We start from the raw sequence: 25,354 nt of genomic DNA on the forward strand, positions 1-25,354 counted from the left end.
GTAATACGTGGGCTTGCTCTGGTGTGAGCCCCTGGGCTGCTGGATGGCCACCCTCCTCGGGCGTGCGGAGGAGTTCACTATTTTGGGCGCCGTGATAAATTGGGAATGGCAGCTGAGCCTCTCAGCTGCCACCCGTGAACTCTGGCGAGCAGGGTGAATGCGCAGATGGAAATGAACACATGAAAACAGGAACACAAAATATGAATCGGTGTCGAAGTGCAGAATATTGGCAACTAAATAAACAAGTAGACAATTCGACTGCTTTGCACATCTGTACCTCCACGTACATGGTACAAGTATTTGTTTTAACTCATCTCATCGCCCACACAGCCTTCTGGGAGTGAATGTTTTCAGCAGAATTAGTTAAACACAAGCATACTCTGGTTGTCATTCAGCGTCTCATCAGCAGTCCTCTCTCTTCTGCACATCTCATCGAGTCAGTTTCCTTTATTGAACCAGGAGATGAAATGTGAATCGACTGAGGCGGCATTGCCTTTTCTGCAAGGGCGCCCTGGGTGACATGGAGTCAATTTAAGTTTGCAATTTGTAAAAAAAATGTCACAAATGTAACATCTGTAGTAAATTAGTAAAAATGTGAATTGGGCTACGTAGAGAAGGTGATATTACACTTCAATTATTTAAATGTACGAGAAATTTGATGTAATTTCTAGAAGGGAAATCGACCGAGACGAGGCAAGTGAAAGCAATGGAGAGAAATGTCATGAATGCGATCAGATTTAAAACAAATTGACGTCAGGCAGCTGGAAAAAAACCATGAACACAAACGTAGCCTAATCAAAACATCCACAATGGGTTACGTGTCAAACATGTTCATTCTTCATTACTCCTACGCATGAGGCTCAAGGCTCTGTGTTAGGAGGGTCCTGTGAAGATTTTGCAGGATGGGGCGATGTTGCTGCTGTAAGTGTGATACCAATTGAGAAATTTGCAGCTAATATCTCAGACTTGAGATGATTTGTCCAAAACGACTTACATTTTGTACATATGTTGTAGCTGTGGAGGGAAACCGGACGAAACTCATGCAGAACAGGGGGAGAACGTACAGACACCACACAGAAAGGCACCCGAGTTGGGAATTGAACTCGGACCCTTCAGGCTGTGAGGCGCAAGTGTAACTACTGTGTCTCTATGCGCAACTAAGCCACACACCATAGAACCATACGTTAAAACCTGTCTGTGGGAAGAACTGTGAAGCGCCACACTTCAAAGTACACCTGGGCCATGTGAATCCTGTCATACCTGGTGAAGGCAGAGTACATGATGCATGTGGAGGAGATGGATGCACGTAGGTGTGGATCATAGTGCGAGTGACCAGAATAGCTGGTTTATAGGCACGCAGTGATTCACCCTGCCTGCAAATGGATGGATTGCCAAGATCTGGGCTCGTGATACGAATCAAGAATCAAAAATGTCTGTGTGGTTTATGCTGCCGAGTTTGTATTGTCTGCCTGATTTGTTGTGTCTCGGTTGTGCTGTCTCATTTGGTCCCCCATCAAAGTCAAAAGATGTTTTGCTCAAGTGCACATCTTGGAGGTGTCATTATCGCCTGTTACAGCCCTGAGCCAGTGGTGGAAATTGCACATTCTTAGGGCGCGGCAGAGTCTATCCACCATTGACTTCCCCACAAATTGGTGCACATTTTATTGACGCTGGAGGGATGTTTGGCTGTGTCAACAGCCAACCAGGATTTGAACTCGCAACCTTCTCATTGCCAGCCGCTATCAACGTTTTGACACGGACGAATCGGCACGGGCCTCCTGGCCAATTCCCAGCGGTCGTAACAATGCCACGGTGTGCTCATAAAACAGCAGGAAGCCGCAAAGCCGAATAATGACATGCATGCACGTGGACACCACAAACCCCATTCACCGCATTGCATCTACAAAGCTCTTGGCCTTGGCTAAGCCATAAACTCAGTAGCTGAATGTGTGGCCTTATTACTTGGGGAACAGCACATGGGAATCGTCATCCGACTGCAAAAACTAAGTCAGACCTTTGTTGAAAATTATTTATTTCCTTACAGGGATTTACTGCAGGACCTGGAGGTGTGCGCCCTTGACCCTGTGGCTGCCGCCAGGTGCTTTATCAGCAAGGTGAGTGTGCCCACTGCCACCCCCGGAACCCCACCCTCTACCTCGTTGCCGCCCCCCCACCACCTCTGTGCTCGGCACAGTAAATTCACCCCTACGAGCCAGAAAGAAATCAGTGCACGCCTGCACTTTGAAGTTTTCATGTGAGACGCAGTGGCGGTAAAATGGTCAAACTGGTTTTTTTTTCCGCTTGGAGGCTTCTGAATCTGTAACAAACGCTGAGATGCCAACAGATTCCACCCTCGGCATCTCTTTGTGTAGCGTGCTGTGACAGCGACTCGGGCCCGCCTCTCTCGATGTCGCCATGTGATCCAGCCGCATTTTTATGTCATTTTGGCGCTAACTACACTTTGTTGAGTATCAACGTAGAGCAGCAGTCGTGTTGAGCGATGGATTCGCCACTCGCCGATTCACTCCGGTTACTCGCTCACCGGCAGTCAGTTGCCCCCTCATCACTCTTCTGTCGCTATCGCCATGGTTGCTGATCCCGTGAACGTCACTCGTTGATTCCTCCTCCCATGTTGAGTACAAGTTCTAGCAGATCGACTGCATCGTCTCTCCCACCACACTGTGGTCCAACCACCACACCGCAGGTCACCTCACCTTCCTTTCTGCTTCGAACCTCTCTTTGCTCCACTTTTGGAATTCCCTCCCGTCGTCTCTTTTCCCAAGCATTCATGACAATAACTTTGCTCAATTCAGAAAACGTGTGTTACCTCTGATCTATTGCAACATTGATCGTACTGTTTGTTGCTGGCCACGTGATGTCGGTTTCCTCCTGTGTCCCCGTGCAGAGCGAAGCTTTCCAAATCTACACCGAGTACTGCATGAACTACCCCAAGTGAGTGGTCACCCGATGCACACATGGTTGAGCTTGACATTCAGTAACAATCAATATCATTTTCAATCGATGCATCGCTGCACTCGTGAAAATGAGAATCTCCGGGTCTCAGGAGTTCTGTCTTCATTAACAAAATCAACTCGAAACCTAAACAAAATTAACCCTCATTGCGAAAGCGCAAGCTCCAGGATTGATACTTCAGCACTGGAGCCAATCGCTGTACCAGGGCAGTGCCTCTGTGCAGCACCGTAGGTGTGGTCCATGCAATTCCATGCAATTGTGTTCTCTCAAAGAGTTCTGAACCCAGATGAAAAGCCAAGACAAACAACCATAAGCGTCGGCGTGGAGAATATCACCAACAAAATAAATAGTCGGACAATTTGCCTCCTTTCCACATCTGTCCCTCCACATTGGCCACAAGCAAACTGTGGACCAGTTTCAACATTCATTGGCGTGGGTCAAACACCGCAATATAGGACCACGGAACGTGGGCAATTGTTGGTGCCGATTCTGGCTACCTTCCCACTTGTCTGTGTTCCCCGCACCTCTGAATCATTCTCTCTGTCTGAGAGTGAACAAAAACTGTGCACGTTACAAATTCCAAATCGTCGTCATCATCATCAGTTTAACACGTAGGCTTTCGCGACCAATATCATCCATAATATAGGTTTTTGTTGTTGTTAGATCGCATAAATATAAATGTGTCGGATGGTGGATGTGTCGGGTGGTGGCTGTGTCAGGGGGTGGCAGGTTTAACAAGACATTTATATTTACGCGATCTAACCCAAAAAACATGATGGATCCTCATCACTCAACGTCTCATCACGGAAGCCAAGTGTGCGTTCACGACAGCGCTCCCCCCCACTGCCTCCGCAGCACCGCATTCCGGCGCCCCCATTCACTCCGCCATGCGGCGCCGGTGCACAACAGTGCCGACAGTGAGGAATGCGAGCCGGTGCGCCGTCACTGGCGAGCCGCGGTGGCCGTATGTGTGTGTGCGTCTGTGCGCTCACACGTCCGCCTTTCTGATGCAGCGCCGTGCGAGTGCTGGCAGAGTGCATGCGCAGCCCGGAGCTGGGGGCTGTGCTGGCGTCACGCCAGGCAGCGTTGTGCCACTCCCTGCCCCTCGGGTCCTACTTGCTCAAGCCCGTGCAGCGCATCCTCAAGTACCACCTACTGCTGCACGTACGCAACGATGCCACGCCAGCCCTCGCCAGCGCACGCCACACCAACACAAATACCCCCCTCCCCCCAGAGACTCAACTGTGAAATTCGCTGGTTGATTCCTCCTTCCACGTTGAGACTCGGTCCGCACGGCTAACCACTTCATCTCACCGCACCGCAGGTCACAACAATATGCTCGCCAAAGACTCGCTTACGAATGCCGGTCGCAACGCGACTCTTTCCTCTTTCTCCCTCGCAGTGCTCCACTTTGGAATTGCTTCGCATCGTCTCTTTTCCCAAACAATTGAATTATTAGTGACCTTGCTCAATTCAAGAAACGTACTACGCTCTTATCTATTACAACAAGTACAGTTGCTGAGAACAGGCCCTGAGGCCCGAAATTATTTACTGCTGGAAACCTTGGCTCTGATCCAAGTGAGGCCTGTATGGTGAAGGAACGTTGATTCTTTTTACAGTCATTTAACAGCGTTGGTGATGGTAATTTTTTTATACAGTTGCTGGGAATGGGCTTAAAGTCCCAAAATGCCAAGCGGACAGCAACACACAGAACCGTCAAAGTTGTAATCGATGAGAGTTTGGGAAAATAGACGATGGAAAGGAATTTGAAAGTGGAGAAATACGAGGGAAGAGGCTGAGAGAGAAGTGTTGTGACCTGCAGTGTGGTGAGTGAGTAGGTGAGTGTGTTGTTGTGACCTGCAGTGTGGTGAGTGGGTGAGTGTGTTGTTGTGACCTGCAGTGTGGTGAGTGAGTAGGTGAGTGTGTTGTTGTGATCTGCAGTGTGGTGAGTGGGTGAGTGTGTTGTTGTGACCTGCACTGTGGTGCATGAGTGAGTAGGTGAGTGAGTTGTTGTGACCTGCAGTGTGGTGAGTGGGTGAGTGTGTTGTTGTGACCTGCACTGTGGTGCATGAGTGAGTAGGTGAGTGAGTTGTGGTGACCTGCAGTGTGGTGAGTGGGATAAGTGTGTTGTTGTGACCTGCAGTGTGGTGAGTGAGTAGGTGAGTGTGTTGTTGTGACCTGCAGTGTGGTGAGTAGGTGAGTGTGTTGTTGTGACCTGCAGTGTTGTGAGTGAGTAGGTGAGTGTGTTGTTGTGACCTGCAGTGTGGTGAGTAGGTGAGTGTGTTGTTGTGATCTGCAGTGTGGTGCGTGAGTAGGTGAGTGTGTTGTTGTGACCTGCAGTGTGGTGCGTGAGTAGGTGAGTGTCTTGTTGTAACCTGCAGTTTCTCGAGTGAGTGAGTGTGTTGTTGTGACCTGCAGTGTGGTGAGTAGGTGAGTGTGTTGTTGTGACCTGCAGTGTTGTGAGTGAGTAGGTGAGTGTGTTGTTGTGACCTGCAGTGTGGTGCGTGAGTAGGTGAGTGTGTTGTTGTGACCTGCAGTGTGGTGCGTGAGTGAGTAGGTGAGTGAGTTGTTGTGACCTGCAGTGTGGTGAGGGGGTGAGTGTGTTGTTGTGACCTGCAGTGTGGTGCGTGAGTGAGTAGGTGAGTGTGTTGTTGTGACCTGCAGTGTGGTGAGTGGGTGAGTGTGTTGTTGTGACCTGCAGTGTGGTGAGTGAGTAGGTGAGTGTGTTGTTGTGACATGCAGTGTGGTGATTGAACACCGTACGGATGAGATCACAGCCTGGTTGACAGAATCCTCAACATGGGTGGAGAAATTGTCGAGTGAAGTTCACGGCCTGCATGCGCTCTCCTGTTGTGATGGCATCCCCATCATGTAAAGAGAGTGCTGGGTGTGAAGCAGGGAGGTTTTGCAGTGGAGAGGGCCCCGGCGTCTGTGGCAGTAGCTCACGGGACACCGCTGTCTGTGCAGGAGGTCTCCAGGCACTGCGAGGACGGCACCTGGGAACGAGCGCCTATCCAGGAAGCCCTGGATACCATGACTGGGGTGGCACAGCACATCAACGAAGTCAAGCGGAGGCACGAGCAGGCCTCCCGTGTGCAGGTAAGCGCACTGTTACACGAGCATGTGCGCGTGCCACCGCACGGACGTGTGCCACCGCAGGGGCGCGTCCCACCACGCTGACCATAATGGGGGAAGGGCATGGAGAGGTTTTATGTATTCGTGAGATCCTCTTTCAGGTTTATTAGACCCAGTGAGGACTCAAGAGACCAGGATGGAGTTATTTGCAAGCAATAACTTAACCAGCAGTCTGGATTTGGAGGCACCACACCAAAAAGGTGAACAACCTCTGATTTAGATAATATAATCATAATAACAATTTAGCACATTTGGTATTCGTGCTGTCGTTATTATAGCTTAAGGCTATCACAATGAATGGCACGGCTGTGTTTCGCATGCACATTCTGCAGTAGTTTCACAGAAGAAGCGATGTTGCTATAGTTGTGACGTGCAATTTCAATTGAGTCATTTGCCGGCTTTTTTTTTAACATGGCAAATTTGGATCATGGCGCCAGCACACGATGGCCTGCTCTTTTCGAGCCGCAAACCTCTGCAATTAGCGTCGACCGCGCTACCACTGGGCCGGGTCACCATCCCAAATGTGGACGATTAACCGAGGACACTTTTGCAGCAATGACCAATGGAATTCCAAGTTTTTGGTAAGAACAGTGTACGTGTGCGCCCGTGTATGCGTGCCCTGTGCAGGAGATCGAGCGCTTGCTGAGTAGCTGGCACGGGCCAGAGCTGGGGCGCTACGGGGAGCTGGTTCTGGAGGGCGTGTTCCGCGTGGCGCGCGCTCGCAACCAGCGCACATTCTTTCTCTTCACCAACATCCTGCTCTTCGCCCGCCGGCGTGACCACATCTATGTCTGCAAGGGCCACATCCTCGTGAGCACTGCGCCTCCCACATGAACGCCACGGCAGCTCCGCCGTTGAAGAAGACAATTGTGCCGTGTTTTGTTACAGGGAACAAATTTGAGATGTTAGAACAGTGGTCATAGGACAAACAGCAACCTTCCATCTTTTCCTGAAAGATGATCATACTTGACAAGACAGGGTATGCGCACCTACACGGTCAAGAGATGGCAGGTGACTCCATCTGTGTGGGTGTTTGTGCACGAGTGTGTCTTGTAGATTGAGGGTAAGCAAAGTGTCTTGTAGTGTGGGGAGCGGTGGTACAGCGGATGGCGCTTTGTGCTATGAAGCTGGCGACCCGAGTATGATTCCTTCTCATGGCCACGAACACCAGTGATGATTATCTGAACCGCTCCTGGACAATGGCCTAGCCAGGATTTCAGGTAGGGGGGCAACCCCTCTAGAAATTAAAAATGATAGGAGTTGTTAGTAAGTAAGGACTTGTCCCTTGCTTTTTATTCGACGCGTGTGCGGCGATGGCGCAGCCATCGATGGAGGGCCGAATTCGAACCGCGTTGTGTGATCGGCATCGCGCTCGCTGAAGGTGAATGCCTTCAGGGAAGTCGTGTACTGTATACGCAACTACGCACAATTATGTGAGTTACTCATAACTGCTTTGCCATTACTTATTGCCAATTATGGACTCAGACTATTGTCCTATCATCTCATAGAGTCCCTGGCACGTAATAATATGCTACACAGTGGCAGTGGGGGTCGCGAAATGCAGATTTATTACTAATAAACCCAAATAATCCGATCGAAATTAGGGATTTCGATCAGATAATTGGGGGGAGCACGTGCCACCCCAACCCCCCCCCCCCCCTACTGGCTCCGCCAGTGCTCCTGGACCTTCCCTAGGTCGACTCAGCCTCAAATTAGTACCCGGTGCGGTGTGTAAACACCACCACTCTGGAGACAAAGGAGGCCGGGCGTGGTGCTGGCCACCCACCCCTTCGTGTGTCGTGCCGGCCTTCATTGGTGCTCGTTAGCAGCACTTGCCCAAATAGTCTGTGAAGGCTATACGGGGGTACTTTGTCTTTGTGTACTAGTGTGTGCCATTGTGTTTGTGTGTGCTCGTGTGTGTGTGTGCTCGTGTGTGTTCATGGGCCCATGTCCCTGCGTGTGGCAGTGCGCTAACCTGATGCTGGTGGAGAACCTACCCAAGGAGCCACTCAGCTTCACCATCGGCCACTTTAAGAATCCCAAGATTCGGCACACTCTGCAGGTCTGCAATACACGGACTCTCACGTGCCACACACACGGGCTCTCACGTGCCACATACACACACGGGCTCTCATGTAGCTGGAATGCACATCAAGAGATGATAAAATAAAGCCATAAAGTATCCATTTAGACATGCAAATGATGCCACCAGTCTCAACTGATTTAAATCTCTCATTTAAATTCACTCTTCTTGGTTCTTTCGGTAAAGTCACATAGAAGGGAAGTAATAAAATAATAAAAATAAAACATAATGAAATAATTCTCACGACGTTTCGGCCACAACGCAAGCAGCCGTCCTCAGGTGAAAACCAAGTCTGTCGAGGCGACAGCGTCTGAATGAAACAGCACCATGCTTGGAGCATATATTTAAGCTGGGTTGGAAGGGGGGGAAAGGGCGCCTTGACAAAAGAATTTGCATATCAAGAGGTTGGTATTACCTTAGAGTCGCGGCATCTCTTCAGAAAGGTGAGAGACTCGATTAGCTGAGCCTTCTTATCATGGAGCTTGTTGAAGGATCTCAAAGTTATGTGGAATCCCTCCCCGTAGAGGCGGTTAAATTTCGATTTAAAGTTTTCACTTGAGGACGGCTGCTTGCGTTGTGGCTGAAACGTCGTGAGAATTATTTTATTATGTTTTATTTTTATTATTTTATTACTTCCCTTCTACGTGACTTTACCGAAAGAACCAAGAAGATGAATCTCTGCAGTCACGAAAGCTTTAAATCGAAAAATTAAATTCACTCGTCAACATTTGCCACAGTTACAGTCAGAGTGCACTCTAAATGAACCAGGGGTGTGCACCATTGAATCGTTTCCGTGTTTATCTGTGTATATGACTGGGTGCAGTATTTATTGTACAAATGCAAACTGTAGAGATCGTATATTCAACGTGTGTGTGTGTATGCGCGGCGTCATGATGCGTTTTCTGCGTGTGCGTCAATCGGCACCTGGTACACACTTGTAAATGAGACATTCCATCTCTAGGGACTTTCCAGGTGAAATATTTGAATTCGAAATAATGGAGAAGCATGTTGAATCGATGTTACGTGTCGCGTCAAATGACCCGTGTTGAGAATCGCGGCTTTCTTGAATTTGCTGTAACCATTCCTGCTGTGTTGTGAAGGCTGCCTTGCATGGCTCCTCCGAGATGTACTTGTGTTGCAAGCTTCACATTCACACAAGGACATTGTGCCTCCACCTGACCTCCGAACCCCCACGTGGCACTGTCTGCCTTCCCCCTGTTACAGGCACACTCTGTGGAAGAGAAGCGCCTGTGGGTCCACGAGTTGAAGAGGCTCATTCTGGAGAACTACCCGAGCGACATCCCCCTCAAGGTGGGACACAGTCACGTGCCAAATCCACACACAAAGATCCCCCGTGTAGCCTTCGCAGACTGTTGGGGCAAGTGCTTGCTAGTGAGCACCTACCTCGCGTGGTATTCAGGAGGTTGTGGGTTTGATCCTGACCTTGACGCCTTGATGCCTGTATATTTGGAGTTTGCATGTTCTCCCCGTAGTCGATTTTTTTCTGGGTCCTCCGGTTTTTACCTCCACATTTAGAAACATGCATTTAGAGTATTTGGCTGCTATACATTTCCACATGATCATAAGCCACTTCGTTGAGCTATCATTTGTGGCCAGGTCGCTTCTGAAAACGAGCTACACAGCTCAGTGGGCTTTGCCTGGTAAAGTAAAAAAAAGGATGGCATGGCACACGAGAGGTGAGTGACCAGCATCACGTCCGGCTGCCTTTGTCTGCCAAGTGACGATGTTCACACATCACACCAGGCACTCAATTGAGGCTGAGTCAACCTAGGGGAGGCCCAGGACTGGTTCAGATTATCATACTCTACACACACACGCATTCAAGCCACCTACACATACTGTACACACGCAGACATCCATTCCTTGCCGTTTGCACCTTACACTACAATGCTTTGTTCCCAAGGGAGCACTCAGATCGTGAATTTATCGTAATCTGTTCACTGCTTCTCATTCTCTGCTGTTGCGGAGTCTCACGCAGTGATGTGTGAATGATGTGTGATTATAGGCCAAGCAGGCCATCCTGGACATGGATGGGTCATGTAAGTCACTTCCCCTGCGCCACACCGTAGTTCAGCGGTTCTCAACCCACTGGGGTGTGCGGGTTGCGGCATGGATGCCGTGCAGGATAAATTTAGAATGTACATGGGGGAATATCAATCAGTGCCACGTTGGGGCAACAAAACCCACTGATACACAATGTGAAATGGATGCCCTGCTAACACTAAGCACACTCGTATACACCGTGAAACAAAGACCTTAAAAACACAAAACACACCGTTACACAAGATGAAACCAATGCTTTACACGAAACATAGTAGTGCATAACATGTAACCAATGGCTTACCAATACAAAAAAACACGACTACACATGAAACACATGATTTACTAACACTAAACACACTAATACACAATTTGATACAAATGTATTATAAACACCAAAGACAAAGATCCCCCTTATAGCCTGTAACAGATTTTTGTGGCAAGTGCTGTTAGCGAGCACCTATTAATGCCGGTACGGCATACGAGGGGTGGGTGGCCAACACCGCGCTTGGCCGCCTTTGGCTCCCCAGTGGCGATGTTTACACAACGCACCAGGTACTAATTCGAGGCTGAGTCGACCTAGGTGAGACCCAGGACCGTTTCAGACAATCGTTACTGGTGTTGGAAGTGAGCGGAAATCGAACTCCGATCGCCGACTTCGTAGCGCAGAGCGTTAACCGCTCCACCACCGCTCCTCTTTATAAACACCTAACACACCGAGATTCTCCATGAAATGTGGCCTACTAACACTCACAGTGATACACAACGTGAACCCAATGCCTTACTAACACTAAATACACAGGGAAACCAATGGTTTACTAACACAGTGCACACTGATACACAACGTGAAACCAATGCCTTACTAACACTAAATACACAGTGAAACCAATGGCTTAATAACACAGTGCGCACAGAAACACAACGTGAAACTAGTGGCTTAGTAACACAGTGCGCACAGAAACACAACGTGAAACCAATGCCTTACTAACACTAAATGCACAGAAAAACCAATGGCTTACTAACACAGTGCGCACTGATACACAACGTGAAACTAATGGCTTACTAACACAGTGCGCACAGAAACACAACGTGAAACTAATGGCTTAGTGGCACTCGAGCGAGCGGCTCGCAACAGGAAGGTTGCGAGTTTAAATACTGGGGGTTGACTCAGCCCATCATCCCTAAAATAAGCCCCACTGTGTGGAGAAGTGAAGAGTGATTGCTCTATACAGAGACGCGCCCCCGACAGAGAAGACATTACCAACACTTGCTCAGGGCTGTAAACAGGAGGGGAGGACTAATGCCTTCATGCTCATTCGAGCAGGAAATCACCTTGTTGTTGGCTTTTGACAGTTTTACGGTATAAGTTAGCCCCACATTACTTACAGGAATTGATCCACTTCTATACACCAATGAGGTCCTTGAGATATTCTGATCACCGTCTTCTTCTTAGTATTCCGAGGTCAAGTGTCCATTCCTGGGGTGATTGGGCTTTTGCCAATGCAACTCCCAAGATGATGGAACACGTTGGCCTATGATAATTAATAAGACATTCGGAATATTTTGAGTTATTTACATCTGTTTAACACGTAGGCTTTCGCGACCAATATTATTCATAATCAACGTTTTTGGGTTTAGATCGCGTTATTTATAAATGTGTCGTAACCCTCCACCACCCGACACGGCCAATCAGTAAAAAAGTGTCACGTTGACAAAGGACAAATAGTTCACTGCTTTAGCCCACCGGTGTGTTGAAGTGTGAAACCACAACATTTACAATTTGAGTACGACGTTTCGCTGGTAATTGCATCCAACATCATCGGGCAATTCGCCAGAATGGTGAGGTTCTGCTCTGTCTCCCGTTCTTATATAGAGCAGCAGCAGGGTGACGGCTCATTAACTAATTAACTCATCAGGTGCAACGATTTGAGGGGGGGGGGTTATTGTAATTATATACTAGATTAGTAATCAGGCAGTAGTTACGATGCTAGTTGTAGATTAGTAATCAGTTGGAATGTGTTTTATTGTGATTATGCTACATTAGTAATCAGTTAGTGTTTGTTTCCCTATAAGGAATTGTAATGTATCTTATTTGATAATACGCTTCCAGGCCGCACTAAGCCTGTAGCTCTCTGAGCGATTAAAGTTATTTCTGTTTCTCTCAATTTCAATGGATTCTCTAATTAGTCTTTACCAGTAGTAACTAGTTTTACACAACACTTCAACGTTGTCAAAATCAATTGAGTGTCCCTGTTGGCAAGCATGTTCTGCCACTGCCGACAGTTGTGTTTGCAATAGTTTAATATTTCTCTGGTGTTCTTTTAGTCTTACACTAATGTTATGCCCTGTCTGTCCAATATAGCAAAAGCCTTAAGAGAGCTTCGTCTAAATAAAGATATTCAAATCCTAGCAGCTGATAAGGGCCGCACTACTTTAGTGATGTCACGAGCACATTATGATAATAAAATTTTTGATTTATTAGAGGAAAGTACCTATATTAAAATTAAACGAGATCCAACTAATACTTTGGAACGTAAGACTACTGCAATCATTGCAAATTCATTAATCCCCCAAAAAATGAGCAATTCCTAATTAAGCCAAGGGCTTCAAAACCACCTAGACTGTATGGGCTACCAAAGATCCATAAAATCGGCATCCCATTACGACCCATAGTCAGTACAATTGGCTCTGCCACATATAAATTAGCAAAATATGTAACTAAACAAATACAGCCCTACATCGGTAGGACATCTTCATTCATAAGAAATTCAGAACATCTGTAATAAAGGACTCTTAGGCGATGTTGGTCTCCGTCTGTCCTTTATTGGGTTCTTGTCTCGCACCCCGCGATGTCCCCGGTCGGACCCGCACCTCTTCCGTCGCGTGCCCTCCGCACGCCGTTCGAGTCCTCCGCTCTCTCTCTGCAGCCACACCGCTGCCCGTGTGCCCCGCTCACTCTGCAGTCACCCTGCTGCCCCGCGCACTCTGCAGCCACCCTGCTGCCCCGTGTGCTCCTGCACACTCTGCAGCCACCCTGCTGCTCCACGTACACCGCTGGCCGACGGTGCCGTGACTCCGACCGCATGGCAATTCGTGCCACCCCTCCGCCAGCACCCTGCGTGGCTCTCTCTCTCCACTCCCGATCCCCTTCCGGTTCTCTACCTATATCCTCCTCCTCACGTGACCCTGACTCCACCTCCTCCTCACGTGACCCTGACTCCGCCCCCACTCACCCCGACAACCAGGCTCCACCTCCCCTAATACTCCGGCCCGCGTGAGTGGCGCGGAGGCCGCGCCCACCCTGTCCTTGCTCGCATTACACATCTTGTGAATGTGATCAAAGATATTAAACTTAACCCTAATGATATTTTGGTGAGTTTTGATGTGATTTCGCTATTCACTAAGGTTCCAGTGAGCGAGTCGCTTAAATTACTTGATACACTGGTAAAGAATACAGATTTACCAAAAGATATTCCGAAACTCGCTGACCATTGTTTAAATAACACTTACTTCTTATGGAGAGGCGAATTCTTTAAACAAAGGGAGGGAGCAGCAATGGGCTCTCCTTTATCTCCTGCTATAGCAAATTTGTACATGGAAAACTTTGAAACCAGAGCACTTGCCTCGAGCACATTAAAACCATCCTTTTGGTTTAGATATGTGGATGACACTTTGGTTGTCTGGCCACATGGTAAAGATACACTTAACGATTTTCTAAATCATCTCAATGCACAAAACCCAGCCATTCAGTTCACTATGGAAATGGAGGTGAATAACACACTCCCGTTCCTGGATATTTTACTTGGGCATGGCCTAAATGGTAAAATAACACACAGCGTTTACAGAAAGCAAACGCACACTGATGCCTATCTGAATGCAGATTCGCATCATCACCCAGCTCAGAAATCCTCTCTTATCAAGACGCTCATACATCGGGCTAAAACAGTGTCAGATGGTGAAAGTCTAGTGAGAGAGATTAAACATGTTAAAGAAGCACTAAGACAGAATGGCTACAATAATGCTCAAATTAAAGAGCACTAAATGCCAAATCACGATCGCAAAGCAACACTGCTGAAAGCAATCAGATTATTAAAACAATAAAAATACCATTTATCTCAGGAGTAACTGACAAATTAGCCCGTGTTTTGCAAAAGCAAGACATTACAGTAAGATTAGGTACAGTACACAAAATTCAACAACTAGTAACTTGCACTAAAGACAAATTACCTAACTTATCAACAGAAGGTGTATATCGGATTAATTGTTTATGTGGCAGATGCTATATTGGACAGACAGGGCGTAACATTAGTGTAAGACTAAAAGAACACCAGAGAAATATTAAACTATCGCACACACAACTGTTGGCAGTGGCAGAACATGCTTGCCAACAGGGACACTCAATTGATTTTGACAACGTTGAAGTGTAGTGTAAAACTAGTTACGACTGGCAAAGACTAATTAGAGAATCCATTGAAATTGAGAGAAACAGAAATAACTTTAATCGCTCAGACAGCTACAGGCTTAGTGCGGCCTGGAAGCGTATTATTAAATAAGATACATTACAATTCCTTATAGGGAAACAAACACTAACTGATTACTAATGTAGCATAATCACAATAAAACACATTCCAACTGATTACTAATCTACAACTCGCATCGTAACTACTGCCTGATTACTAATCTAGTATATAATTACAATAACCACCCCCCCTCAAATCGTTGCACCTGATGAGTTAATTAGTTAATGATGACGTCACCCTGCTGCTGCTCTATATAAGAACGGGAGACAGAGCAGAACCTCACCAGTCTGGCGAATTGCCCGATGATGCTGGATGCAATTACCAGCGAAACGTCGTACTCAAATTGTAAATGTTGTGGTTTCACGCTTCAACACTCCGGTGGGCTAAAGCAGTGAACTATTTGTCCTTTGTCAACGTGACACTTTTTTACTGATTGGCCGTGTCGGGTGGTGGAGGGTTACGACACATTTATAAATAACGCGATCTAAACCCAAAAACGTTGATTATGAATATTTACATCTGACCTGAAAACTCACCTCTTTAAGAGAGCCTTTTCCCCACAGTTTCGGTTTGTTTAGGCTGGTTCCCTGCTTTCCATACATGGCACATTGGGATCCGTGGATAAAATGCACCTTACAAATGTAAATTATTATTTTATACGGTACACCCGGTTAGAGTTGTGGCTCCGGACTCTGCCGCAGGTTCCCCTGCCACCCACTGCGGCCGAGACGATCCCAAGAAGGAGAGCTGGTACACCCGGCGAGGACGGCGCAAATCCGGTGACAATCCAGCCCCTGCTCCCTGCGATAGGGCATCGGGGTCCAGCTGCACCAAAAAGGGGCTGATGGCAAATGCCTTGGGGCTTCGCAGCGGTGGCCGTTACTCTTGTAAACGAGTCACGCTAAGACGACTGGCGCACACCCGCCAATCCCTCCACATGCTGTGACACATCCCCTGGGTCCATAGCTCTGTGGACACATCCCCAGCCATGTAATAATAATAGCTATGTATTTACCCAGGATAAGACACATTGAGTCCGAGGACTCTTCTTCCCGAAGGGTCCCTGCTACATTGGGCTTTGTCCAAGAGCAGTTGCATTGCACGTTTTTAATTGGAGTAAATTGGATAATCTGGAGGAAGTCCACATAGAACAGGGGGAGAACACACAAAGTCCGCACAGAAAGGCACCCGAGCCATCAACCGAAGCCAGCTTCCTATTGCTGGAAGGCACGCGTATTACCACTGCGCCATTCTGATAGATTTGCGATGCTGGCGGCTGCACTGCCGGCCCACGCCGCCCTCCTCTCGTCGACGCCAAGGCCATGGCGCAAAGGGAAGGCGGCGCCCCGCTTGGCAGTGCTCACGTAGCCGAGCTGTGTGGCTCGGGGCTGGCGTCTGTCACCGAGCTTGTCTATCATAAAGTTTTTGGGTTAGATCGCGTTATGTATAAATGTGTCGTAACCCTCCACCACCCGACACGGCCAATCAGCAAAAAAGTGTCACGTTGACAAAAGACAAATAGTTCACTACTTTAGCCCACCGGTGTGTTGAAGAGTGAATCCACAACACCGGGAGCTAGAGGGGAGCCTCACCATTCTGGCGAATTGCCCGATGATGCTGGATGTAATTACCAGCGAAACGTCGTACTCAAAAACTGTAAATGTTGTGGATTCACTCTTCAACACACCGGTGGGCTGAAGTAGTGAACTATTTGTCTTTTTTCAACGTGACACTTTTTTGCTGATTGGCCGTGGCGGGTGGTGGAGGGTTACGACACATTTATAAATAACGCGATCTCACCCAAAAATGTTTATGATGAATAATATTGGTCGCGAAAGCCTCCCACGTGTTAAACTGACTGAACTTGTCTGTTGTGTTTGCAGAACCGGGAGACAGGAAGCCAAAGCCTCTGGAGTCTCTAGGTAAGGATTTTGGGTGGTCAACTAAACAAAGCCTTTTGCACTGCTTTGTAAGGTGACTCACAAACTGAATTTTACTTCATTTATATTTTATTCACATTACCAAATATATGAAGGGTATAATTCAATGTTGTATCGGCACTTACATTTACCGAAAGTTGTAATGTTGCTAACCAATTTTCCTGTTTTTTTTTCTGCCCAACCCACAATACAAAACGGTTTTGGATAAAGCATCTGTCCGAAAGGTACGTGTTTGTGAACAAGCTGAGCATGATCACAGCCATGCAATGTACACGGCCCTTGCGCGCGTGCCAACAAGCGGTGTACCGTTCAGTGCCCCTTTGTGATGTGGTCAACAGTTCTGCACATTTGTAAGTGTCACACGCCACATATTTTGCGGGTCACAGGTCCAGAGGCCATGCACTGCAGCCTCTTGACTAGGGCAAGGAATCGGTTCAATATACTGGTGTCAAATATGTAATGATACTGTTGTTGTCTAAAATGAGATTGTGATAATGCACTTTTATTAAGTAAGTTTATTGCATAATTCACTTTCAAGTGGCAATGTAAAGATGTTGGTACAACTTACGTGTTGCCAAGTGAAGTATCGGCAACACGTAAAACGTTTGGTCTCGGTCTATGGACTGAAGTGAATGGCTGATGGATAGCCTCTTCCCCGTTATGGGGATATGGACTTTCCACGAATGACTCAGCGCTGTAAATAGGAAATGATCACCACCCCAATGCGCATTTGAGCAGCAAATCACCTTGACTTGAACTACTAACCCTACGCACTGTTTGCGTTGCTGCTGCTGCTGCTCAGCGGTCGGGCAGTGTCGACGGTGGCCTGCTGAGGGATGCGGAGGTCGGTGGTGGGCCTGGGCTCGGGGAAGGCAGCACCGAAAGCTTGGAAAGGGCAGCCTCCACGGGGAGACGCCCGCTTCCCAACGGCGACATGCGGCAAGACGACCGGCAGAAAGGACAAGCAGATCGACAGGTGACACAGACAGACCGGCGGGATGGGCCAGCGGGCCAGCAAGAGGGGAGGGCAGATGCGCGGGAGGCACGGCCGTGTGGAGACGCAGCGGTGACGGGGACAGGGCAGCAGTGTCAGCAGCTGCAGAGCAGGAGGGTGGAGGCCAAGGCGCGCTCGCAGACCGCTGCCACCGATCCCACGCTGCTCGGGTTCAAGGTGGGAGCCCAATCACACGGTGCCCTGTGCCATATTCACATTGAAGCACGGCCAGGGAAATGCAATGTGTCTGAAATCCAAACTTTGGCTGAAGAATACGCATAATCACTACCTTCAGCTACTGCGTGGACCTGTAAAATTAATTTCATTGTTATTTATTCACATTTTTAACCTCGAAAATCGCTTGAGGTGGAACATTTCGGTTACCAGGGTGTCACAGGTGTCGATTGATGCACACACAGCAAACACGTGATGACACTGCGTATATATACACACACACACACGTGTTCAATTTACAACCTCTACAGTTTGCATTTGTACAGTGAATACCGCACCAAATCACACAGATAAACACGGGAACGATTCGATGTGGAACACTGCCAGTTCATGTAGAGTGCATTTCAGCTATAACGGTCGCAGATGTTGTGCCACTGAGTTTAATTATACATTACAATTAGTTAAGACTCGTGGCATATTTTCGTGAGTCTGGGAGATCGTTCCACGTCGAAGCAGATCTGTGTCAAAGCGAGAGTTGCGTCTGTTCGGCTTTTTACTCTCGGGACAGTTAAACTCCCGATGAGGTTTGGGACCGAAGAGCAGAGCCGTTGTTGGAGTAAATGGTTCGTTGTTGAGTTAAGGGGCCTACAACTCGGGGAACACCTTCACAGCCATGTGCCACTGATTGTCGCTGCAGCAGAGGGAGGGCGAGTGCAGTTTGCGAGCGCAGGCAGGAAGGCGCTTCCTCTATCGACAGTCTGTGGACCTGGAGGGCATGCACCTCAGCCCCATCTTATCGCAGGTATTCATCCCGCCTGGTACATACACAAGCAATGGATGTCAGGCATTGCAGTTTGTAATGTAAGTGCCTCTGTCTGTGCTGTGGCATTGTAAATTATGTGTTTGTCTTGTTCCCTGCAGCCCATGCTGGAAGTCCTTGCGGCTGAGCTCAAGTATGAGTGGCTGGTGGCCCCACAATATGGCAAGAGAGTGGCCCCTGTGAAGGCACAGTGTGATGGGAACACGTTGGAAAACCCAGAGGGTGGTGCGACGCTGCCCTCCAGTGGAGCCCTGATTTCTGAGAGTGCGTTGGCTACAGCCGTAGGTGGCAGAGGGATGGGAAAGGACACCCATTGTGCCGGCACGGACCAGCACTGCGTTGTCTCTTCAGCTGAGCCATTACTGGCAGCCGGAAGTGAGGTACAGCCAGTGGAACATGATGAATACCCTTCAAAACACCATGCCACGAATGTCAAAGTGGGTGAGGAGGAGCAAGAGAGCCACACGCGCGAGGATGGCGCGCCACAGCAGGAGCGTGCAGGGCGCGTTGTACGCGAGTCCATCATCATCGATGATGATGATGAACCAGAAGAGTTTTATCAGGATAGGAATGAAGCAATTCAGGTGGTTGATATTATGGATACACCACAACCGTGTGATGATAATCAGAAGCCCGTTGAGACAAAAGTTCTCCAGCTGGATTTCGAAATGCTTCCAGTAAAAAAATCCCAACAACCTCTCATGGAAAACTCAAACTCAGATCAGACAGATGTTGCTGTTCAGCCTGTGTGTGATGATAGCAGCACAAAGGAAAGGAACGGTGAACCAGAAAGCGAACTGTATAGACATGCGCCTTGTGAGAGTCCGTCAAGAGGCTTGCCAGTAGCTCCGCAGGAAGGCCCAACTCATCCTACAAACACGGTGGATGCGGCTCCTTCATTTGAAGGTGGTCGCAGGTTGAACGCATCGGAGGCAGATGATGTGTGGCTGTCGTGCCAAGACGCTGCACAAATGCTGGAGGAGACCCTCGGTTGGGAGGCCGCAGGATGCGTTTCCTCTCACGTTTCCTGTGAAGAGACCTCGGCGTTAACGCATCACACCTCTGATGATTCACAGCGGGGGGATTCTGCAACTGACGGCAGCATCTCCGCTTCACACCCTCCAAAAGGTGGATCACCAAGTGAGCAGGGAAACAACGATGAAGACGTAGACGATGGAGAGGACACAACCTTCCAGTTTGCCTCTACGGAGGTCGTGCGGAGCAACGTTTTTAGACACGATCAAGCAGAACATTTGCCAGTGCAGGCCGGATTCTCACCAATCATAAGTCCGCTCGAAAATCTATCGCCACAAACTGCCCTGACTGTGACCCAATGCGCCCCGGCTGACGTCGACGTTGTAGCGGAGCACTGCAGAGCGGTCGTCCAAACCGTGACGTCCGAGCTCGTCTCTTCGCCCTTCGTGAGGAAGAATGGAAACGATGTAGCCCGAGGCAACGGCGTCGGCATCGAGCGTGAGGGACGGTGCGCAGACAGTCTGCCGGCAGCGCAGCCAGCACCTGTCTCGCTGTGCGCCGGTGACGGAGAGACACGCGGGCACGACGCTTGTCAGGCTGAAACTGGAGACGTGCGTGGGATGGATATCATAGAAATGCTCACGCTAGAGCACAAATTTATAGAAGATTATTTTTCCAACTTGACGTCGACAGCTCCTGAACAAGAGCAGTTGGTGCACAGCTCACCTGTGAGCAGTGATGTTGAGGTTTCTTCAGCCACAAGCAAAGAAGCGTTTTCAGAAAATGAAAATAAAACTATTGACACGTGGGCCGATCTCATATCAAGCATCGAGAGCAGTTTGGCAGAGTTCAGAGATAACATCCCTCCCACTATTTGGGATGTTGACCACACGCCGCTTTTTATCGAGGAAGAAGAAGACTCCTGTCCACGTGTTACAAACGACTCGAATCAAAGTCCCAAAGCTGCTGAGGAATCTGTAGAGTTTGCATTGCCTCATGCCCGAAACGAACTTGAACACATCGGCAATAGCCAAGCAAAACCGTCTGATGACGGGTGCACAGAGGGCATCTGGTTTGATTGCACGAATTATGAGAGCACTAATGCCGCTGCGTGGAATAGTCGCACATCGCGACCAGGATTCCAAAACGAGAGGCAATGTGGGAGTAGCTGCGACAGTCCGGACAACTTCAGCAGAACGGGGAGAAACGATCCCAGTATCTCAGGAGCAACTTTGATGAGTCCGCCTCCTGGCAAGCCACACGCACGGTCAGGACGAGAAGGAAAGCAATCTCCACAGCCCACAGAACTACCGAGAGCAGGTTTGTCCAAAAATTGCCACAGCAGCACAATTAAATGTTGTACTTGAAGCACACATGCACGCACACTGCGTTGGAAATGTATGTATTGTGTTTTTTGCCTCCATAGGTGCTCGTGTGGACATTGACAGCGAGTGTTACAGTCAACGGTTCCTCGCAGGACGTGACTCGGATGCGAGTCGCTCACGCCTCGCTGACATTTTGGGAAATGGGCGAGCCTCTCCACCGACAAGGAAGGCCCAAACAGGGCTCCGCAGGGCTGAACCGCCCACTGTGCTCGCTCGGCCCCCTTCTTCCCCTTGCCTGTCCAGCCCCAGTGATTCACCGCAACTCACGCGGTGTCCATCCACTTCTGGCCTCTTTAGAACAGTCTCCCCTGCACAGTCATGTTGTGTCCAGGAGTCGCACACTTATACTGGCAGGTCCTGCAGGTCCCCTTGCAGACGCAACCATTTACACGAGTCACATTGCTCCTCATGTAATGCTGATTGGTTCTCCAAGCCTTACAATAACGCAGGGACGAGCGCTGGTTCAGTCGATCACCAATTGGGTGTGTGCAAGGAATGCGGGTCTTGCCAGCCGGCCTCTCCCAGTGGCAGGGGTTGTCGATTGCCAGGGCAGTGGTCTTTGCAGTCCCATACTCCAACACTGGGAATGTGTAAGTGTCCCTCAACACCAAACCTATTTCACAGTTCCTCCTTGTCACTCGAGTCTCAATTTCACTTCCCCTCGGTCCCAAGCCGGAATTCCTTCTCTAACTTCCTTCATTCGTACACTTTATCCAACTCTGAAACCAATCAGTCGTGTTCCTCACTTGATTATGAATTTTCAAACATGACTGCTCCCTTTACTAGAATAATAAAAAATCCAACCCCAACGGCTCCACCACGCTATTCTAATGTTTCCAGCCGCATCCCCTGCGACTCTGTCATTCCTCCATACCATTCATCTCCTCTCCCATCAGACTTGCTGCGTAGCCCTTCTGAGGGCAGCCTCCTCTCTCCTTCCACACAGAGTTTTCTGAAATCCTATGCATCTGCTTTGGAGATCTGTAACAACAACATGGATCAAGCAGAGTTGCCGTTTGAATCCAAATCCAAGAATTCAACTCCAAAGAGTTCAGTGTTGGGGACTGCGCCAGGTGAACCTGCAGAGTACTGGCCCTTCGTGCCGGACGACACCAGGGTCCTCGTTCACAGTACGCACACTCCCTCGCATGAACCCTACAGAGTGAGAAGCAGAAGCCTCGGGTTTCAAGGCTTGAGCGGCGAGCACTGTGAGAAAACGAGGGCAGGTTTACCGGAGAGCCCGGGTGGGCTCGGCACACCTGCAAGCGCTCACTTTCCTGAGAGCCTCGGGCTCGAGCGTGGCAGCTACTATGGGTCCCACATTGTGCTCCAGGATGCGGATAAAGCTGTGGTGGTGGACAGGGTCTTTCCACAGAGGGTGCTGAGCATGAACGTCAGCATCCGCAAGATGTACGCCAATAGTCTGTGCCGGAGGGACCGCCGGTCCGCATCGCCGCCGCGACAGGTGGAGACCACGCTGGCGGATGGCCGATGCCGGTGGCTGGACTACACCGAGCTGTCGTCCGGAGCGGCGTGCAGGCCGCCAATCCCACACAGAGCTCGCTCGCACTCCTTCAGGTCTCAGAAGCGGATGCCGCCTGTGTTGAGAGATGCACTGATTTGAGTGGTGGACTGGCATTAGGAGAGCTGCAGAGGGAACTGGGATTCACACTGAAGCAGTCTTCACAACGTCAACAAATTCACCAACAAATACTGCCTTTAAATTAACAGGCGATAAGAGGCACTTCTTCACAGCACATCGATCACATCACGTAAATAGTCATCTATTTGCTATGAATGTGCTGTTCGGTGCCTTTACCAAAAACGTCACCTATTGCGTTTTTAATTTAAAGCCACAGTGTTGAATGAATGAACCTGTTCGTTTTTGTTATTGTGCTTGTGCACCACAGCCAATGCAGCATTACCATATAATTTATACAAAACGTGATGCAAAATCCTAGACAAATATACTTGCTTTTGCTAATACTCATAATCTCTCTCATGAATGCGTGCATTATATATGACTTCAGGTCATGGTTGGGGGCTGATTCAGGCAATTATCCCTCTAGGTTCAATAAAGTTCGTACCACTCTGCGGGAATGTCAACGGTGGTTGTCCTATAGATATAATCTACCAACCGCCTGCAAAAATCAGTAACTAAATCACGATGTACGCTTTTATAAATCCTTCTTGCGTACACACACCCTGTGGGTTATGTCAAAACAGTTTGTGCCGTAACTTCAACACATGTTTGCGCATGCACACCGCCTTACAGATCCAGCAGGGGCATTCGACCAAATGTACAGCCCCTGTGATCCGTGGTTTATTGTTGCTCTGCGGATGCATACAATGCATATTTGGGATGTGACGTACCATAGGGAAACATTGATGTTTGTACTCGTACCATCGGCCAGACTGACAGCGCTGAGCATGTAAAGTTGCACCTCGGGCTCGCTTTTCGCAATGAATGAAGAGTCACCACCTCATGCACTGTAGATCAAACCCGGACATATTTCTCAGTAAGCGCGAGGTCTATCAAATCTGTGTAGTGGTGGTATTCTGCAATAAAGTTTCACACAATACTGATGCCAAATCTCGGTACAAATATATTCCTGTTGCTGCCCAAACACAGATGGCAATAACCCAGACAAGTGGTGACCCTACCCTGAACCCTGGCTCCAAGATTGGCGAGTGCTGTATTCAGAATATTTAAGCAATACTTTTCTATTTCTACTGCCATGCATAACCCCTTGAGTTACAACACGTAAAAATAATTTTACCGGTGTTAATTATTCTTTATGTAATACAGTACCATTGTGAGTGGGTGAAATAAAACGGGCGTCTGGAGCATTTAACTCTGAACAGCGAGCCACTGCATCTGTTTACTCGGTGGGCCACCGCCAGACGGCACTGTTATGAAGAAATTAACATTCCATCTCCGTGCCAGCGTCAGAAATCTAAAATGAAAAAAACTGTATAAGACATGACCCCAGAAATTCCAACTAATTGTTTTAGATTTCTGGCTCTGCACCAATTCTGTACACCTATCCCGCACGAGGAAAACAATTTTGAAGTCAACTATTATTAGGTATTTATTGTGTGTTGACCGACTCTCTGTGTTGCATTGCATTACATTTACAAATTTTACTAAGTTTGTTTTTATTAAGTGTGTTTTCTCTCTCGCTGTGTGTGTCTCTGTGTTGTCTCTAGTATTTCCTGCAGTTCGTTTTCTCTCTGTGTCTCTGTGTTGTATCTCTCTACTTGTGTGTCTGTCTTTGTGTGTCTTGTCCCTCTCAAAATTTTACACTTCTAATTTAGCAAACTTTGGAAGAATGTAATCAACCAGGCTATGCGTTAATTGTGTGTTGACCGACTCTGTGTTGCATTGTATTACATTTCCAAATGTTACTAAGTTTGTTTGATTAAGTGTTTTCTCTCTCTCTCTCTGTGTCCCTTGTGTTGTCGCTCTCGTATTTCCTGCAGTCACGAAAGCTCTAAATCTCTCATTGACATGCTAATTTCTCTACCCCCCCCCCCATCTCTCTCTGGCCCCCTCTCTATTTAAGGCCTCGACACAGAGGCGTTGTTTCTCTGTGTGCCTATGTGTGTGTCTCTCTCTGTGTTATCTTTCTGCTTATGTGTCTGTCTGTGTGTCTCCGTGTCTGTGTTTTGTCTCTCTCTCAAATTTAGCAATCTTTGGAAGAACGTAATCAACCAGGTGGGGAGTTGACTGTTATGTTATCCGACTCTGTGTTGTATTGCATTATATTTATACGTTTACTAGGTTTGTTTTCTCTTTTATTCGTACCTGATGATTGTTTGTGTTGCAATCGAAACGTATGCTATTATTTAATTAATTTTTCTTTCTACGTGACTTTACCGAAAGAAACAAAGAGTATTATTAGGTAGCGTTTTTGATGTGGTGCTGTGCAGGTTGCAGTGCTTATAAACCACGATATTATTATATACTACGATATTATTATAAACCACGATATTATTATATACCACGATATTAGTATATACCACGATATTAGTATATACCACGATATTATTATAGACCACGATATTATTATAGACCACGATATTTTGTATTCGCGGTAATGTTTGTTGAGAGCACGTGCAGTACCGCGGTGTTTGATCGCGGTACTTTACCCTACCCTACCATGATCGTTTAATCATTGTCCGGCATTATTTCTGCTTAAACAACAGGGCCATTCCTGTGCGTTCAACGGTTAGCCTGCCTGTCGGCCTAACCCCATTTAAACGCATTAGCAGTACACCGGTGGTGCACGGT

The 25,354-nt window shown here is 48.2% G+C and overlaps 1 protein-coding gene across 1 annotated transcript in view; it reads left to right on the forward strand.

Annotated features, from left to right (window-relative positions):
- The window catches only part of LOC144729816 (uncharacterized), a 38,903-nt gene extending 13,769 nt beyond the window's left edge, over nucleotides 1-25,134 (forward strand). The window contains exons 5-19 of the mRNA XM_078610328.1: nucleotides 2,045-2,114; nucleotides 2,906-2,952; nucleotides 3,987-4,137; nucleotides 5,941-6,072; nucleotides 6,736-6,918; nucleotides 8,075-8,170; nucleotides 9,416-9,502; nucleotides 10,218-10,251; nucleotides 15,474-15,551; nucleotides 16,656-16,694; nucleotides 16,923-16,936; nucleotides 17,515-17,883; nucleotides 18,578-18,682; nucleotides 18,802-20,995; nucleotides 21,102-25,134. Of these exons, the coding sequence (XP_078466454.1) occupies nucleotides 2,045-2,114; nucleotides 2,906-2,952; nucleotides 3,987-4,137; nucleotides 5,941-6,072; nucleotides 6,736-6,918; nucleotides 8,075-8,170; nucleotides 9,416-9,502; nucleotides 10,218-10,251; nucleotides 15,474-15,551; nucleotides 16,656-16,694; nucleotides 16,923-16,936; nucleotides 17,515-17,883; nucleotides 18,578-18,682; nucleotides 18,802-20,995; nucleotides 21,102-22,684 (5,182 nt within the window). The 3' untranslated portion in view covers nucleotides 22,685-25,134. The remainder of the gene's footprint in view (nucleotides 1-2,044; nucleotides 2,115-2,905; nucleotides 2,953-3,986; nucleotides 4,138-5,940; nucleotides 6,073-6,735; nucleotides 6,919-8,074; nucleotides 8,171-9,415; nucleotides 9,503-10,217; nucleotides 10,252-15,473; nucleotides 15,552-16,655; nucleotides 16,695-16,922; nucleotides 16,937-17,514; nucleotides 17,884-18,577; nucleotides 18,683-18,801; nucleotides 20,996-21,101) is intronic.
- Nucleotides 25,135-25,354: the final 220 nt, after the last annotated feature.

This window comes from Lampetra planeri, chromosome 33 (assembly GCF_965212315.1).
Source record: "Lampetra planeri chromosome 33, kcLamPlan1.2.h2, whole genome shotgun sequence".
Classification (NCBI taxonomy): domain Eukaryota; kingdom Metazoa; phylum Chordata; class Hyperoartia; order Petromyzontiformes; family Petromyzontidae; genus Lampetra; species Lampetra planeri.